The following is a 17,539-nucleotide window of genomic DNA, read 5'->3' on the forward strand; positions in this document are numbered from 1 at the left end:
ATGATACCAAACACGACTTCCCACGGAGAGGGGTGGGAGGTAAATTTAATATTTTAAATACGAATCCCGCGAAATTTCGCGATATGAACATCAAATCGAAAAACTGAAAAATACACTTATTCAGTATTTTTGAAAAAGCTATCGAATGGCACCAAACACGATCCCCCACGGAGGTGGTGTGAACTTTAAAATCTTAAATGGGAGCCCCCATTTTTTATTGCAGATTTGGATTACTTACGTAAAAATAAGTAACTTTTATTCGAGACATTTTTTCGAATTATGGATAGATGGAGCTATAATCTAAAAAAACTATTGTTGGAAATGGAAAATTAAATTAAAAATGGAAAATTAAAAAGTCCCCACTAAAATAAAAAACTTCACTTAACTTTTTTTGGTTTTAGGACCTACTCTTCACAACCCAATAGGTCCCCAAAGCGCTCGAATGACTGCACATTTAGCATACTTTGCTCCCCTACCACAATGATCCAAAGAATAATATCTACCCTAGCCGAATAGAATTGATTTTTATAATTTGCTTAAATTTTTTTTTAATAAATGTAGCAATAACTCCGAAATTATGGCATAGCTATACGGAATATAACATGAAAAATAATCAGTATTTCTTAAGGACTTCAAAACGCAAAAAATATTCCATTTCCATGTTCCATTTGAAAGTTCATTAGGTTTCCAGAAAAACTGACGACTTGACAACAATGTAATTACCACTATAATATCGGCCGCATTAGAAGACCCTTACCCACCAAAATCTATAAAAATCGTTCTAGCGGTTTCCGAGAAATTACCGTGTTGCCAGATTTTTTCGTAACCCTGTATTTAATATCTTACCACTATCATGAGATGTCATTACTTGAGAAATGGGATATTACTTTAAAGATCCTCTTTATTTTTTTTAGATACGGAAACTTCAACGCCAAAGCAGGATCCGACGCCGGAATTGTCATCAACGGTAAATCCGTGGATGCTGGATTTAGACAAGGAGAGTTCGGCGCGAAGGGGCTCAGCGAAAAGGGCCGCTTCCTCGACGAAGCTAGTGGTTATAGAGGTGCTAACGGTGATGCTAGCCATTACAGAAATGACGCTGCATATGCCAACAAAGCCGGAAAGTCACGTGGGAGCGAAGGAGGTTACAGCGAGACTAAAGGGGATTATGCAGAAGATAAATGATGTTGACTTAATGTGTAGTATTTATTGTTTAATGTTTATTTTATTTATTTATTTATGTCATTTCTATTTGTTGTTTATGTAGTCTAAAAAAATAAATAATTAGTTTAATTTTGCGTTTATTTTACTCTTCACCGTGTCCTCAATTGAGGACAACTTACTCTATATTTTTTGGATGCAGTTTCAGTGTATTTACCCTTGTAACACATTGTCGATTATGGACATCCTATTCCGTCCAATAAGTTCTTGTGCTGCCAACATACAGCTTTTGAATAAAATATTTAATTAATAGAAAGGTCCGGTTTCACCAACAACAAATAAATCAATGAATACCTAGTTATTCGTCGAATAAAATTTATTAGGCGTTTAAGTTTATATTTTGTTTCAATATAATTTTGATAATTTAAAGTTAAACTGGCGAATTTACTTTCTTCTAAATATTTACAGCCAGATTAACTTGCCAATTTACTCGAAGAGTAATATAGGGGAGAGTTGGACAAAACGGGATACCATTCTTGTTTATTTTTACTACGGAAAATATGTTAAAGAAATCATTATATAATTATTTTTGTAGCTATAACATTTATTGAAGCACACAAAAAATAGTTATTTTCCTAACAAGTGCAGAAAGTCATTCTTTTCCGCACGCGACTGTAGTTTGCCGAACGACGCGAAGCGGGAGTTCGGCAAGCAGTCGAGTGCGGAAAAGAGACTTTCTGCAAGAGTTAGGAACAATATTTTTTCTAAGAGTTTTTAAAAAATTACCAAATCTTAATCAATTAATTTAATTAATATGAAAATACATACACAAATTAATTCTTTGACAAGGTTGTCAAAACCAAACTTTCAATATAATTAGTTAGCATGACGACGATCTTGGTTTCCATGACGATGATTCAAAACGACTGTTATTGTCTACCGATTTGACTTTCGAATATTATGTCAAAATAATTTTATTTCATCGAATTGTCGCGTTAATTTCATTAAAACAGGAACACAATAAGATATATTTGAAATAAATTAGTAAATAATATCTAAATATTAGTTTATTGCATGTATTATAATTACTTTAAGGCCATATTAACATATCTAAATTAACACGCGTGAGGAAAAGTAAAAACCGCGTGCGGAAAAGTAACACGCGTGCGGAAAAGTTAAACTTTCTAAACTAAAATGCGTGCGCGAAAGTAGACATTTTTGCACGCTGCGCTCGTAGAAAAAATATTTTTAACTATTTTTAGTGACTGGAAAATAATTAAAAAAATACTTATTAAAGTCTTAAACATCCCGTTTTAGCATACTACGGTTGGATAGAACGGGATAGGTTCACAAATAACTTTTGATTAAAAAATAAAATAAATTCTGCTTAGCGCCTTTGAAAGTTCAAGTCAAATTATGTCGGTTTTGATTATTTGCATTGCTAAAAATTTATTGTGTTATTGTTAAACAAAGCTACAAACAACTAGTGCGTGAGTGATGTTTCTATGATTTCTCATTTAAAATCGAACGAGTAGGTAGAATAGGTACTAGTGCAATCAAGACTATTTCTACGTTACATGCGTTAAAACACATGTAAAAGCACGGGAAACCCTACGTGTTTATAGCTTTGTTAAACAATAAAAAAATAAATTTTTACCAATGGAAATAATCAAAACCGATATAATTTGACTTAAACTTTTAAATGCGGTAAGCAGACTTGCTATTTTATTTTTTAATCAAAAGTTATTCGGGTTCAAAAATTGCAATTTTTAGATTTTTTTAAAGTTCAACCGCGTTTATCTCGAAAACTGTGCATCCTACGAAAAAACTTGTAGAAATATTTTTTACTTAAAATGGCCCAAAAAATACAAAATAGTGTTTTGTTTTGCCAAAAATCGCTGTTATTTGATTCCTCAAGTTCTTGGTCTATAACAATCTTATCGACATCCGGATCAACTGTTACCCAAAAAATTCGTGTTCTACGGGTCAAAATACATAAAAAAAACTTGAGTAAGTCCATCTGAATTAACGAGGCCGTTGTACCCCCCCTGGCGACAGGACTATTAATTTTTTCTATAAAATTATCTAACAAGTATAATTTAAGTGGACCTAAAACTGCAAAGCAAAATTTACTCTTGTAAGAACAATATCTTCAGTAGTCAGAAACTTAAAAATAGGCGATTTTTATGTTTTATTGCAAAATGGGAAATAAGACCTTTTATTTAGAGGACTTGATTCGTATATCAGAACAAAAGTCACCTAAAAATATGTTGTTCTTTTCTGCGGTATGAGAACACGCTTCATATCTCTATTTAAAAAATTAATAGGCCAACAATAATAGGTGGATAAAACGGGACATAATTAAACTGTATCCCATTTTATCCAACTTATAAGTGTCCCGTTTTGTCCAACTCAGACATTTTTAAAAACAAAAATGGCTGCTACCTAAATGTGAAAGTAAAATTAGATAGTCTACACATGAGAATAGTCGGTAATGAGTGGTTAATTAAATGTAATAGTCACCGGAATTATATCTTTATATATGTAGGCAGTATAATGTAGAAAACAACGCACTTAAAAAGTACGAAGAGCCAAAAAAATAGAGTCAAACAATTCTGAACATAACAACTTCTCATCTAATAATGGCCTGAGAATGAGAATGAGTTATAATGAACTGAGAATGTTAAAATGACGACTGGTAACAAGTTTCCGTCGTTGTCCGATTGATAGAAGCACTAGGTGGGTCTCTAGGCTAGGTATCCCGTTTTATCCGACTATCCCGTTTTATCCAACTCTCCCCTCTATAAGTAAGGTTTCTATAGTTACTTATGACTGGTGTATGCAGCACGAATTCATTTTAGTTTCTTTCGTTACAAATATGAACAATTGGTATTAAATGTGTCTTATGGTATTGATAAATAGTAGAATTTGTTAAAAAACTATTGTTAATAGCGGTTTTGCTTAAAATTAGCTACGGAGGATTTTTTGAAAAACGTATACTCGTTTGTTGAGTCAACGAAAAAATTAATTTTTAGGTAAATATTATAAAAACGCGATCTGTCCAAGAAGTATGATTATATGGATTTCATCATTAGCTCGCACACGATGGTAAACCTAAAGCATGCAGATGTACATTGCTTGTATGTAAGGGCAACTTACGAATGAAATGATACAAATGCAATGTTCATCTCTGTATAAGTAAAGAAAAAAATTCTTTTATAAGATACCATACATTACTTATTGAATAAAATACTTTAGTTTTTGTTTTTTTTTTCAGTATTTTAAAAAACATATCTAATATTTTTACTCCATTTGGCTAACGATGTCTTCAATGAGGACATCTTGTAGTGACCAAATTGTGCATTTTGAAAATGTTACTAATTGTAATGAAAATGAAAACTAATTCGTAAAAAAACCATTCTCGCTATGTTGTAAACTTCAGATTTTTAGCTTAAAGAAATTTAATTCGTGAACGAAAGGTTTAAGCAAGACGGAAATGAAAAAGACATGTCACGAATGAAGAATACACAGACAATTAATAACTCAACAATAAATACGCAAAGCTACAGCACGGAAGATCTAGTGCTAGTGCCATCCTAAATGAAGTTGAAATCATTATTAAAAATCTAAAAACCTACAAATGTTCAGGAAGTGATTTTATAACAGCGGAAATGTTATATGAAGGTGCGCAGCTGACAGACAAAATACACAAAATAATAAAAAAACGTATGGAAAAAGGAAGAACAACCAGTGGAATATAAGCAAGCAGTACTGTTTCGTCTTTAAAAAGGATATAAAGCGGAATGTCAGAATTATAGGGGTGTGGCACTATTAAATGTAGTATATACTATATTGGCAATTCACATCAAAACCAAGTTACTAGTAGTAAGCCTTTACTTTGAAATACAAGCTGAAAGGCATGAATATAATAAACCGACAATGCGTCACACATAGATTTAAGCAAGCCAATTGATAGAATAAAAAGAAAAGAAATATATAAATCATTAAAAAATCCAGAAGTTTTATCAAAAATACTAAGAATGATGAAGCTAACACTTACTAAAACGGATAATAAAGTGAAGGCAAATAATAGACTAACAGAAAAATTTGAAGTGAGAGAAGGAGTACAAGGAGAGCCGTTGTCATCATTGTTATTTAATTTAGTATTGGAAATGGTAATAAAAGACGCTAATATTAACAGATCAGATCACATACATCATAAAAAACATTAATGTTTGGCATTCGCGAATGAGGTAGTAATTCTGTCCAGAAGCAAGAAAAAATTAAAAAATGTAATGGAACAACTAGAAACGGTAGATCGAGAAAAATGATTATATAAACGAAAAAAAACTAATTACATGGAAACTGCAAACAAGAAATTTGAACAGGAAAGATATTTATTGATAACAAGGGTTGAAGGAAAAATGCATAAATTTTAACAGGTAGAGAGATGTGAAGAAGATCTGTCCTATATGCTCCGAAAATTAGAAGAGGAATACACAAAAAATGGACATATGTAGATAAAGATTTGAACAGTTAGGAACTATATTTTTTGAATAATCCAATATTAGCTCGACCAGGGAACGCAATATTTTACGAAAACCTCCAAAAAAGTAAAGGAAGGATGAAAATTTGGCAATAGGTAGTTGAAATTGTCTATTATTATATAAGAAAAAGTTTGCAATTCTACATCCCTCCATTTCCCAAAAATTGGAAAATACGGGGTGAAAAATTTTTTCTCGGGGGTGAAAAAACATACGTTCAAAATAAGTCCGGAATTGGATAAAATGACTAATTCTAAATAACTTTTGTTCTACGGAGTTTTTTTACTAAGTCAATACTTTTCGAGTTATTTGCGAGTGAATGTGTTCATTTTTAACCAAAAAAAAATGTTTTTGGACGGTTTTTCGGAGATAACTCAAAAGTAAGTAATTTAGCGAAAAAAATATTCTTAATAAAAATATAGCTTATAAAAAATTGAAAAAAATGTTGTATGCGTGAGATCTGAAGACCCAGTAAAAGCAGAGTTGCAGCTAATGAAATGTAGGTTCTTCTTCGTCAAATTCCAAATCGAATATTTCAATTTGAAATAACCAAAAAACGGAGCCCTTTTCGGGAAAAATTCATTTTAACTTTTTTAAATTGTTTAAAAAAAGGTTTATTTTTGTTTTTTAAAAAAACTTCTAACAATAAAAGTAAGTGAATTACGCTCAAAATATTGTTGGTCCCTTTTATTTTTTGGTAAAAAAAAGGCGAAAATCACCCCTTAATTAGTTTCTTAAATAAAATTAATCGTTACCGCTTTACAAGGTACTTTACTTATGTATTGTTTATATTATCTATAAGTTTCATTCAAAAATTGGGTTTAAAATAAAACATTTTTTTTAATTTTGAAAAAAATCGTTATTGTTTATGGAATTAACTTAAAAACAATTAGGAAAACCAAAAATCTCAAAGAGTAATAAAATGTACGTTTCGCTTTTCTGAATATTTTTTATTTTTTTTTCTTGTTAGACAAAAATTGGTTATGCTATGGCTGTTCCAAATTTGCCTAAACTCGTGATTAGTTACTCGTTCAAGCCATTTTAACTACAGCTTTTTCAAAACGAAGCACTTTGAACCGATGAAACTTACAGATCATATAAATAATACATACACAAAATAACTTGTGAAGTGGTAATGTTAAAATGTATATGTGATGCTAATTAGGGGGTGATTTTCGCGATTTTTTTAACAAACAAAATATAAGGGACCAACAATATTTGGAGCGTAATTCACTTACTTTTAATATTACAAATTAAAAAAAAAACAAAAATAAACCGTTTTTTAAACACTTTAAAAAAATTAAAATGTTTTCCCCTAAAAGTCCTCCGTTTTTGGGTTATTTCACATTGAAATATTCGATTTGGAATTTGACGAAGAAGAACCTACTTTTCATTAGCTGCAACTTTGCTTCTACTGGGTCTACAGACCTCATGTATACACCATTTTTTTCAATTTTTGATGAGCTTTATTTTTGCTAAGAATATTTTTTTCGCTAAAATACTTACTTTTTGAGTTATCTCCGAAAAACCGTTCAAAAACATGTTTTATTTTGTTAAACATGAACATATTCACTCGCAAATAACTCGAAAAGTATTGACTTAGTGAAAAAACTCTGTAGAAGAAAAGTTGTTCAGAATTAGTCATTTTATCCAATTCCGGTCTTATTTTGAATGTATTTTTTTCATCTTCGAGAGGGGGTATTCCCCCATTTTTGTAAAATGGAGGGGATGTAGAATTGTAAACTTTTTCTTATATAATAATGACAATTTCAACTACCTATTCCCAAATTTTCATCCTTCCTTTTTTTTGGGGTCAGATTGTTCTTTAATCGGGCTATATAATCTAAGAGGAAATATGTATACAAAAGACTAAGTTAAGTAAATCGTTGCATGTAATATAAATACATATTATGCGCTTCACATGCACTTCAATATCTTGAAGCTACAAGCTACTTGAGAGAGAAATAAAAACATTCTACAAGAACACAATAAATTTGAAATCAAACGACCATAATTCATCAAATTACAATTAAATATCTGATGCATGTAATGTATTATATTTTATGGTTACATATTTCATATAAGCAATAAACATGTTACAAATAAATAAGACCTAATTAGCAAAAATATTTATACCTGAAGAAAACTTCGACACAAAACAGTAGATTACACACTTAAACAGTCATTTCTACACTTTTACAAAGTTATTTTCGCGATTTTACAAGTTTATAAAAATAATTCACTCCCGATTCATTCGTACATTACTCTAAATAGCGAATCGTAAAATAAATGACATTTACCGATTGTCTTTGTGTCAATGCACACTCAAAAATTCACAGCAGTCTTGACCGAACCTAACAAAAAAGTTTCTGATAGGCAGACGTAAACAAGTTTTTTATCAAAATATTGCGGGGTAGGCGTTGTGCGTTTGAAACTTATGCAGCAGATTTTAATTTTAATAAGAAAATAATTGTTGTTTTTATTGAGAGTTATCTTTGTTATTTTGTATTATATTATTTTTTTGAAGTTATTTCTTCTAGAATTTTATTATTATAATAGTTTTTATATCATACCGGTTTAATATTGTGTATTTATTACTTAGTTCATCATCATCAGCCCATAGTCGTCCACTGCTGAACATAAGCCTCCTCGAAAAACTTCCATTCAGATCTCTCCTGCGCTGCTGCAATCCAGTTGGTACAAATCCTCTTTATGTTGTCAGTCCATCCTGTGGGTGGTCTTCCCGGGTTTCGTCTATCCGCTCTCGGTCTCCATTCCAAGATTTTTTTGGTCCACCTATCATCTCTCATTCTAGCGACGTGTCCTGCCCACTTCCATTTAATTTTGGCTATGTGATTTATTATGTCTTCTACACCACTTCTTCTACGAATTTCTTCGTTTCTTACCCTATCTCTTAACGTTATGCCCAACAATGATCTTTCCATTCTACGTTGCGTCACTTGTAGTTTTCGTGCAGATGTCCTTGTTAGGGTAAGTGTCTCTGCGCCATATGTAAGAACAGGCAGGACACATTGATTAAAGGCTCTTCTTTTTAAGCTGATAGGTATATCACCTTTAAAAATATCACGTAGTCTTCCATATGTTGCCCATCCCAGAGTTATTCTTCTTAGCAGCTCAGCAGTTTTATTGTCTCTGCTAATTTTTACCGTATGTCCAAGGTATATGTAGCTGTAAACAACTCCAATTTCGACGTCTTCTACCTTTAAAGGATGGCTCGGAACTAAATTCGTCATCATTTTGGTGTTTTGGTAATTAATATTTAGACCACCTTTACGTGCTGCATCGGGGAGTTCATTCAACATATCATTGGCAGTTTTTAGGTCATCTGAAATAAGAACAATATCATCTGCGAATTGTAGATGATTAAGCATCTCACCATCGATATTTATTCCTTTATTTTCCCATTCCAGTGATTTCAAAGCATGTTCAAGTACAGTAATGAACAACTTAGGCGACATAGTATCTCCCTGTCGAATACCTCTCCTAATATATATCTTATTGGTAGGACAGTGCAGATTTGTAGTTGTTGTAGCATTTCTGTATATATTTTCTATAATATTGGTGTACCTATGATCAATTCGACACTCTTCCAATGCCTTAAGTAGTGCGGGTAGTTCGATAGTATCAAACGCTTCATGGAAGTCTATAAACGTTAGAACTAGAGGTCTATTGTATTCAATTCGTATTCGTATTGTGATCGCAGACCTTTTGCTCGTAGTAAGCAAAATGATCTCTTTGGGGGATTTTAAGACTCTGTCTTAAAGCTGAACAGGAGTTTCAAGTTCAATCTCTTCTCTCTGTATTGATTTACTGACAGCGTTGATGAGTTCTAAAATTGTTGCCCAAAACTCATTCATTATAGTCCTGTCGCCAGGGGGGGTACAACGGCCTTCTTAATTCAGATGGACTTACCCAAGTTTTTTTTATGTATTTTGACCTGTAGAACACGAAATTTTTGGGTAACAGTTGATCCGGATGTCGATAAGATTGTTATAAACCAAGAAGTTGAGGAATCACATAACAGTGATTTCTCGCAAAACAAAACATTTTTTCGTATTTTTTGTGTCATTCTAACCAAAAAATGTTCCTACAAGTTTTTTCGTAGGATGCATAGTTTTCGAGATAAACGCGGTTGAACTTTGAAAAAATCGAAAAATTGCCATTTTTGAACCCGAATAACCTTTGAATAAAAAATAAAATAGCAATTCTGCTTACCGCCTTTAAAAGTTTGAGTCAAATTATATCTCTTTTGAATATTTGCATTGCTAAAAATTTATTTTTTGATTGTTAAAAAAAGCCTTAAACACATAGTGTTTCCCGTGCCTAATACATGCGTTTTAATGCATGCTACGTAGAAATAGCCCCGCTTGCACTTTTACCTCTTCTACCTACTCGTTGGATTTTAAATGAGAAATCATTGAAAACATCACTCAAGCACTAGGTGTTTATAGCGTTTTTTAACAATAAAATAATAAATTTTTAGCAATACAAATAATTAAAACCGATATAATTTGACTTGAACTTTCGAATGCGGTAAGCAGAATTGCTATTTTATTTTTTAATCAAAAGTTATTCGGGTTCAAAAATTGCAATTTTTCGATTTTTTGAAAGTTCAACCGCGTTTATCTCGAAAACTATGCATTATACGAAAAAATTTGTAGGAACATTTTTTGGTTAGAATGGCCCAAAAAATACAAAAAATTGTTTTGTTTTGCGAGAAATCGCTGTTATGTCATTCCTCAACTTCTTGGTTTATAACAATCTTATCGACATCCGGATCAACTGTTACCCAAAAAATTCGTGTTCTACAGGTCAAAATACATAAAAAAAGCTTGGGTAAGTCCATCTGAATACAGGAGGCCGTTGTACCCCTCCTGGCGACAGGACTATTATGAATGTTTCTGTTTTGAGATTTCTTTTAACAAACACTTAGCCTTATGAACTGTTTCAGCTTTCTGATTAGGGTCTTCAGCAAGAGTATGAAGAGAAGCAGATTTGAAGGCGTTGTAACCTTTAGACAAAGCTCGAAAGCTAAACTAAAGCGAGTGTGCGGCACAAAAAAAATGTAAATTGCAAGTTTGTTAATTTTAGATAAATGAATCTGGAGACCATTGTATTTGCTTGACATGTAGCGAAATGCATGGGTAATGAAGGAGAGGGCAGCGAGGGGGCGCTGACTCATTTGTTTCTCTTGCTCTTACTACTTTTCTAAGAATCTGTGCAGACTGGCAAACGGCATTTATTAGCGACTTATTCTCACAACATAGGCTTTCTGTGTGAACAAAAGGATGCATTGTACCCAGGGCCGGCGATAACGAGCCTGCAAGGGATGCACTGCAGGCGGGCGCCCCTGTTTGGGGGGCGCCAAATTGGGCTTTTTTCTGCTGGCGCTGTAAAAAATACTAATTTAAAAGAAACCGAAGGGCGCCTATGCTAGTTTTGCAGGCGGGCGCCTTATATCCTAGCGCCGGTACTGATTGTACCTAATGTAGTTTTATACGACCATAAATCATATAATAAACATATGATTTATAATTTTTATTTAAATCTAATTATTATTTTTTCATTTTGAGCCCTGCGAGGCCCCCCTTGAGGCCAAAGCCAGATGGAAAAACCATATAGTTGATGACGTTAAGAAGATGGGAGTTAGAGAATGGGCAACCATAAGCAAAAACAGGAACGAATGAAAAAATATTGTAGTAGATATCAAGTAACACAACCAGTTTTAAAACCAAAACTGTGACCAAAACCGTTAAGACTGTACATACCAACATGCCATGATGATGATGATATTTGTATAACTAACTTGGTTTTCTCTTCTACGACTGTTCTGTCTGTATTAATTTTATACTTTCTTCTAACCTCGTTTCCTTTAAGCATAAGTATCACGTCAAGATCCCAATTAAATTATTATAGACCTCGATACTACTCCAAAAACACTGTTCTAATAACATTATAATCATGTCAAATTCACCTTGTCGTAATTTAACATTTGTATTAGTGAATTATATTAGAAAGGCGCCGTGATTCAACTTTACTCTCAAATATTTGGATAACTTTGTTTCGTATGTAAGAGCCGAGATTCGCTTTTCCAGCTTATCAAGTTTACTGGAAAGTTTGTTGCCTCTTCTTTGGGGGGTAAGTGTAGTGCTTGAAAGTATGTTGAGAAATTGTGTTACTGTCAATCATTTTATGGAGTTTTCTCTTACGTTTCGGTTCTTAGTTCGTCGTCTTTGAACTTTTCCCCAAAGTTAAATTGCAAAGATAGGAAACATTTTAAAATCCATTTAACTTTTTTGCGTTAGTGTTACAAAACAGATATATCAAATTAGATCCTCAAAATAAGGGGAACAAACGTTAATGACAAAATAAATGCGAAATTTGATAAAAGTTTTTTACTCGAATTTTTTACTGTTGTCTGAATTTGCATATTAAATTAGAAGTATGGTAACAGATGTTGCGTTCAGAAAATATCCTCCAAAGTTTCCCTTTAAAATAGTTATACAGTTTAAACCTCTGCATTTGGTCACTAGCAACTCTCTGAAACATGTTTGAATATTAGTCCATGCTGTATCGTTGCCCCCGTTAGGTAAAATATTCCGATTCGATTTTTTGCACAAACTTACTCAAAAAGAGGTCCTTATATAACAAATCCACAGGGTGCCAGGCGATACCGTGGTCGAAAAATTGTTTAAACAATTTTTTTTAAACAAATTCACAAAAATTATGTTTTCACTTCGAACAAATTTTTCTTGTATCATCTGGGTTATTCCGAGCAAAAAAGGTTTCTTGTGATTTTTCTCTAAAATTGATTGTTGTCGAGTTACACGCGATTTAAAATTTGAAAACCGCTAAAATAGCCATTTTTCAAGGCTTAATAACTCGGTTAAAAATTATTATTATGAAAGTCAGGAAGTGACCAAATCAAAGTCTATAATCCGTCCTACAAGATTCTGAAGAAATTTGTGTCATTATTGTATTAGTAAGCGGTAATTTTTAATTATCAACAATGAGAGCTAAGCGCGTATTGGACGGCAGTCAATAGTGAGTGCGAAAGAGATGCACCATTCCGTCTGTCCAATGGTGCATCTTACTTGCACTCAAATTGACGGCCACCTCAATACACTCTTAGCGCTCACTGTTAATACCTAATTAAAAATAACAACTTAGTAATAAAATATTGACAAAAATTTCTTCAGGATCTTGTAGGGAGGGTTTTAGACTTTGTCTTCATGACTTTCTGACTTTCATAATAACGTTTAACCGAATTATTAAGCCTTCTCGACAACCTTAACAGCCTTAAGTATAACTCGACAACAATCAATTTTAGAGAAAAATCACAAGAGACCTTTTTTGCTCCGAATGACTCAAATGATCTAAAAAAAAAGTTTGTCCGGGGCCAGAAATTGTTTTTGTGAATGTTTAAAAAAATATTTAAACAATTTTTCGTCTTTTTGAGTAAGTTTGTGCAAAAAAATTAAATCGGAATAATTTACTTAAGGGGGGCGACGATACAGCCTGGGCTATATACAAATAGACAAAATCTACTAGTTAAAACGTTTGGACAGGTCGATTTTTAAAATAATTATAGTATATTATAGCATCAATGTTTCGAACTTTACGCGATCCTTCTTCAGGTGACAGGCATAACTTTGACTTTTTTAAATGGGTAAGTACTGCATGTGACACTTCATTCAAAAGCTTTTCAAATACTGATTACAAAAATGTATAATACTTTAATCCTATTAGAGAGAGTAGGCGCAAAATTCGGTCGAAATATTTTTAAACGCATTCATTTTTTTCGAACCCTGAGAAAAGTAATACGTATTTTTGAAAAATTTAAACGCAGAATGAAAGACCACATTATTACAGAGGGCTGAAAGTCCCTTAGACTAAACAAAAAGTCTCCTTTGAATGATATATTTGAAATTAAAAATCACTCTAAATTTTCTCTTTTTTTTTTCACCCCTGTTACTTATTAAAATAAACATTATAGAAGTTCTCAGGGACTCTCGACCCTCGATAATATAATGTAATATTTTATTCTGCGTTTAAATTTTTCAAAAATAATTATTAGTATTTTTAGGATTCCAAAAAAAAATGAATGCATTTAAAAATAATTCGATCGAAATTTTGTACCTACTCTCTTAAAAAGGATTATAGTATTATACATTTTTGTAATCAGTATTTAAAAAGCTTTTAAATGAGGTATCACATGATGTACTTTCCCATTTAAAAAAATCAAAGTTATGCCTGTCACCTGAAGAGGGATCGCGAAAAGTTCGAAACATTGATGCTATGATTATTTTAAAAATCGACCTATCCGAGCGTTTTGCTTATGTACTAAAAATAAATAAGTTAATAAGGGGGGTAACACTTATTCCAGCGCACTGTATGATCGCCAGTGGTAAATAATCGGACAGGATACGTAATAAAAGAAGAAGATAAATGTATAACCTTCATAATCCACAAAATCATTTAAAAATATTCCCAAAGGTTTATCGAATCTACATAAAAGTTTAATGGTTCAATTAAATGCCCTTAACTTGAGATTGCCTTTTTTCTTTCTCGTTTTGAACCAGACCGTGAAAATAGAATTAAATTGCTAGGACGTTACCACCAATAATTTATAAGGGTTTCTGGTCTCCGGAGTTTTTTCCTGAGGTACATACATTTCTAGTCTTGTTTGATTTATTCAGAAGATAAGTGCGTTTAGTTGGGATATAAATTATACAAAGCGAAACGAAATTTGTTGCTGAAAATCAGTTTCGGGGGTTGAATTTTTATTACTTGTTAGGTCGAGGACGACAAGAGAAATTTGTAAAAAAAATGAAATTTTTGTATGTGTAGGAGGATTGATCGATACTAGAAGAGAGATTTTTTGTACAGAATATTGTTATTAAAAACCGGTTTCAATGTTAATTTTTGATTGATTTATAACCGTAAAGTGTCAAATATAAGTCAATTGGTGGAAGATAGATAACAAATCAATCATATAAAGGTAAAAAACCAACTACACACACCCAAGCTTATATGGAATCACCATGTGTTTCTAAGTAATATTTATGTTTTTTGAAAAAACTTGTTATTGTTGCGAAGAATAAAGGTTTTTATTGAAAGTAAACAAATCTATAAGACAATCAAATAGTACAGCCCGGTACGGTATAGGTTATTTGCTTGAGTTGCAACTTGTACGAAAATAAATAAACTAACTTTTGCGTCCAAAAACGAAAATATACGTCATGTAGGGTTATAGAACTTACAACGGGAAAATATAATAATAATATAACATAGATAATTGTTTCTTACACTTGAAGGTCTTAACTCTTGATGTGAAAAAATCTAGGTACTGTATATCTCCTCTGATATACAAGGTAGGTATAACAAAAATACAGGTCATAAAAAATTAAATCACGTATTCTGGGACCAAAAATAGTTCGATTCAACCTAACTTACTTTAGTACAAATGTGCACATAAAAAAAAGTTACAGCCATTACAAAGTGAAAATCGATTTTTTCCAATATATCGAAAACTATTATAGATTTTTTATTGAAAATGGAGATGTCGCATTCTTATGACAGGAACTTCTTTAAAAAAATTATAGTAAAATATGTGCACCCCATAAAAATTTTATAGGGTTTTTGTTCCCTTAACCCCACAAACTTTTGTGGAATTTCGTGTTGTTAACTCATGCCTGTCAGAAAATATTCAAGAATAAATAAAATAAAAGTTTAACTTTGACACCCTGTATTTCAGTTATTCTCAACTTTCGTACTAAGGTAAGTTAGCTTAAATCGACCTATTTTAAGCTCAGGAATCTAAGTTTAAGATATGGCCCATTCTTTACCAAATACCCATTGTTAAGTACGATTTTATAGAGACCTGTTAATAATCTGAAAATCTATTTATAATTTACATTTTGTAGGTATATTTTGAAACATATTGAAAAAGAAGCCACATCTCGATAAAAGGTGGCTTATAGAAAAAATACTAAGAAGCAAAAATGTTTTAAAAACACTATGTTTAGCTAATGGTACCACAATAATAGTTTAGTAATTGGAATGTACACAAACATTTGGGGGGTTTAAAGGAACAAAACCCCCATAAAATTTTTATGTAAACGTATTAAAAAATAAGCCGCATCTCGATAAAAACTGGCTTATCGAAAAAATATTAAGAGACAAGAAAGTTTTAAAAATATTGTATTTAACTAATGGTACCACAATAATAATCTAATTGGAAGGTACACAAAAGTTTGGGGGGGGTTTAAGGGAACAAAACCTCATAAAATTTTTATGAGGTGAATAAACCCCTGTTATTTTTTATGTTCGTGCCATAATAATGCCACATGTCCATTTTCAATAAAAAATCTTAAATAGTTTTCGATATATTAAAAATAATCGATTTTCATTTTGTAACTTCAAAGGGCTGTAAACTTTTTTATGTGCACATTTGTACTAAGGTAAGTTAGGTCCAATCGAACTATTTATAGTCCCAGAATATGTGATTTAATTTATGACCTTCATTTTTGTTACACCATGTTTATTATTTATAATTATTATAATTAATAATAATTATTGTATCACTTCTACCTGTGTTAGGTGTGTAGTGAACTGAGTAGCTCTATAACTCTATAACCGATGCATCCAGTTCCAACACCGGAAAAACAGGAGGGATAGAGAATTAATACCTCTATAAAAAAACTAGAGTTCAGATGGCCCGGATGATAACTCTCTGTGAGGGTCTCTTTTCTAGGATTACAGATGAAGACCACAACTACGGTAAAGTTGGAGAAGAAGAACACTGTATGTTCTCCGGGCATGAATTTCCCTGGATTAAACTGACAGGTTAATATACTCTGAATAACACTGAATACCAAGTCCATTGAAAGAGTGAGCAAATTTAACTACCTGGGAACGGGGCTTTTTAAAGACTGAGAATCGCACAGGGAAGTAAAATGTCGTATTGAGCAAGCTCGACAAGCTTTCGTAAAATTCAGGAAGTTCACTGACCTGTTCAGAGTTCGATCTTCAACTGATACTAAAGTTTACTAAATGCTATGTATGGTCGGTGCTGCTAAATGGAGTAGAGGACTGGACACTCAAAAACGAGGGATATAAACAGATTAGAAGCCTTCGAGATGTGGCTTTATCGCAGTATCCTAAAGACACCATGGACGGCGAAAGTCACAAATGTAGATGTCCTTAAAAAAATCAACCAATAACGCCAAATTTTCGAAGCCATCAAGAAAAGGAAAATGACGTATCTGAGTCACATCATCTTCTTCTTGTAGTGCCTATCCGTTTCGGATGTTGGCGACCAACATGACAATCTGTACTTTGCACACTGCTGCTCAGAAAAGATTTGTAGTGGTTGTGTTGAACCACGTACGTAGATTTTTCAGCCACGAAATCCTTTGCCTTCCTGATCCTCGCTTTGCCTCTACTTTTCCCTGTAAGACCAGTTGCAGCAGTCCATATCTCTTTCACTGTTCCTCATGATGTGACCGAGGTATTCGATTTTGGCTGTTTTTATTTTGATTAACAGCTCTTTTTCTTTTTGCATTATCAGCAAAACACCCTCATTAGTAAATAGTCGGTATAAGATATCTTCACGATTCGACGATAAAGCCACATCTCAAAAGCCTCAAATTTCTTGCAGGTGGCGTCTGTGAGAGTCCACGACTCAACTCCATACAACAGTATAGGAAAGATATAACATCGTAGTAATCTGTCTTTTATGGGTATCGACAAATCATGACATTTGAACAACTTTGCCATTTTTTGAAATGCAGATCTTGCTTTTTCTATCC

General features: G+C 32.5%; 2 protein-coding genes across 2 annotated transcripts in view; one reads left to right on the plus strand and one right to left on the minus strand.

Moving 5' to 3' along the window:
* LOC114340365 (uncharacterized) overlaps positions 1–1,260 on the plus strand; it is an 88,506-nt gene extending 87,246 nt beyond the window's left edge. Inside the window, exon 5 of the mRNA XM_050647832.1 lies at positions 915–1,260. Within this exon, the coding sequence (XP_050503789.1) occupies positions 915–1,185 (271 nt within the window). The 3' untranslated portion in view covers positions 1,186–1,260. The remainder of the gene's footprint in view (positions 1–914) is intronic.
* LOC114340380 (uncharacterized) overlaps positions 1–17,539 on the minus strand; it is a 1,055,195-nt gene that overhangs the window by 967,756 nt on the left and 69,900 nt on the right. The window lies entirely within an intron of this gene.

The sequence above is a fragment of the Diabrotica virgifera genome, chromosome 3, assembly GCF_917563875.1.
Source record: "Diabrotica virgifera virgifera chromosome 3, PGI_DIABVI_V3a".
NCBI lineage: Eukaryota > Metazoa > Arthropoda > Insecta > Coleoptera > Chrysomelidae > Diabrotica > Diabrotica virgifera.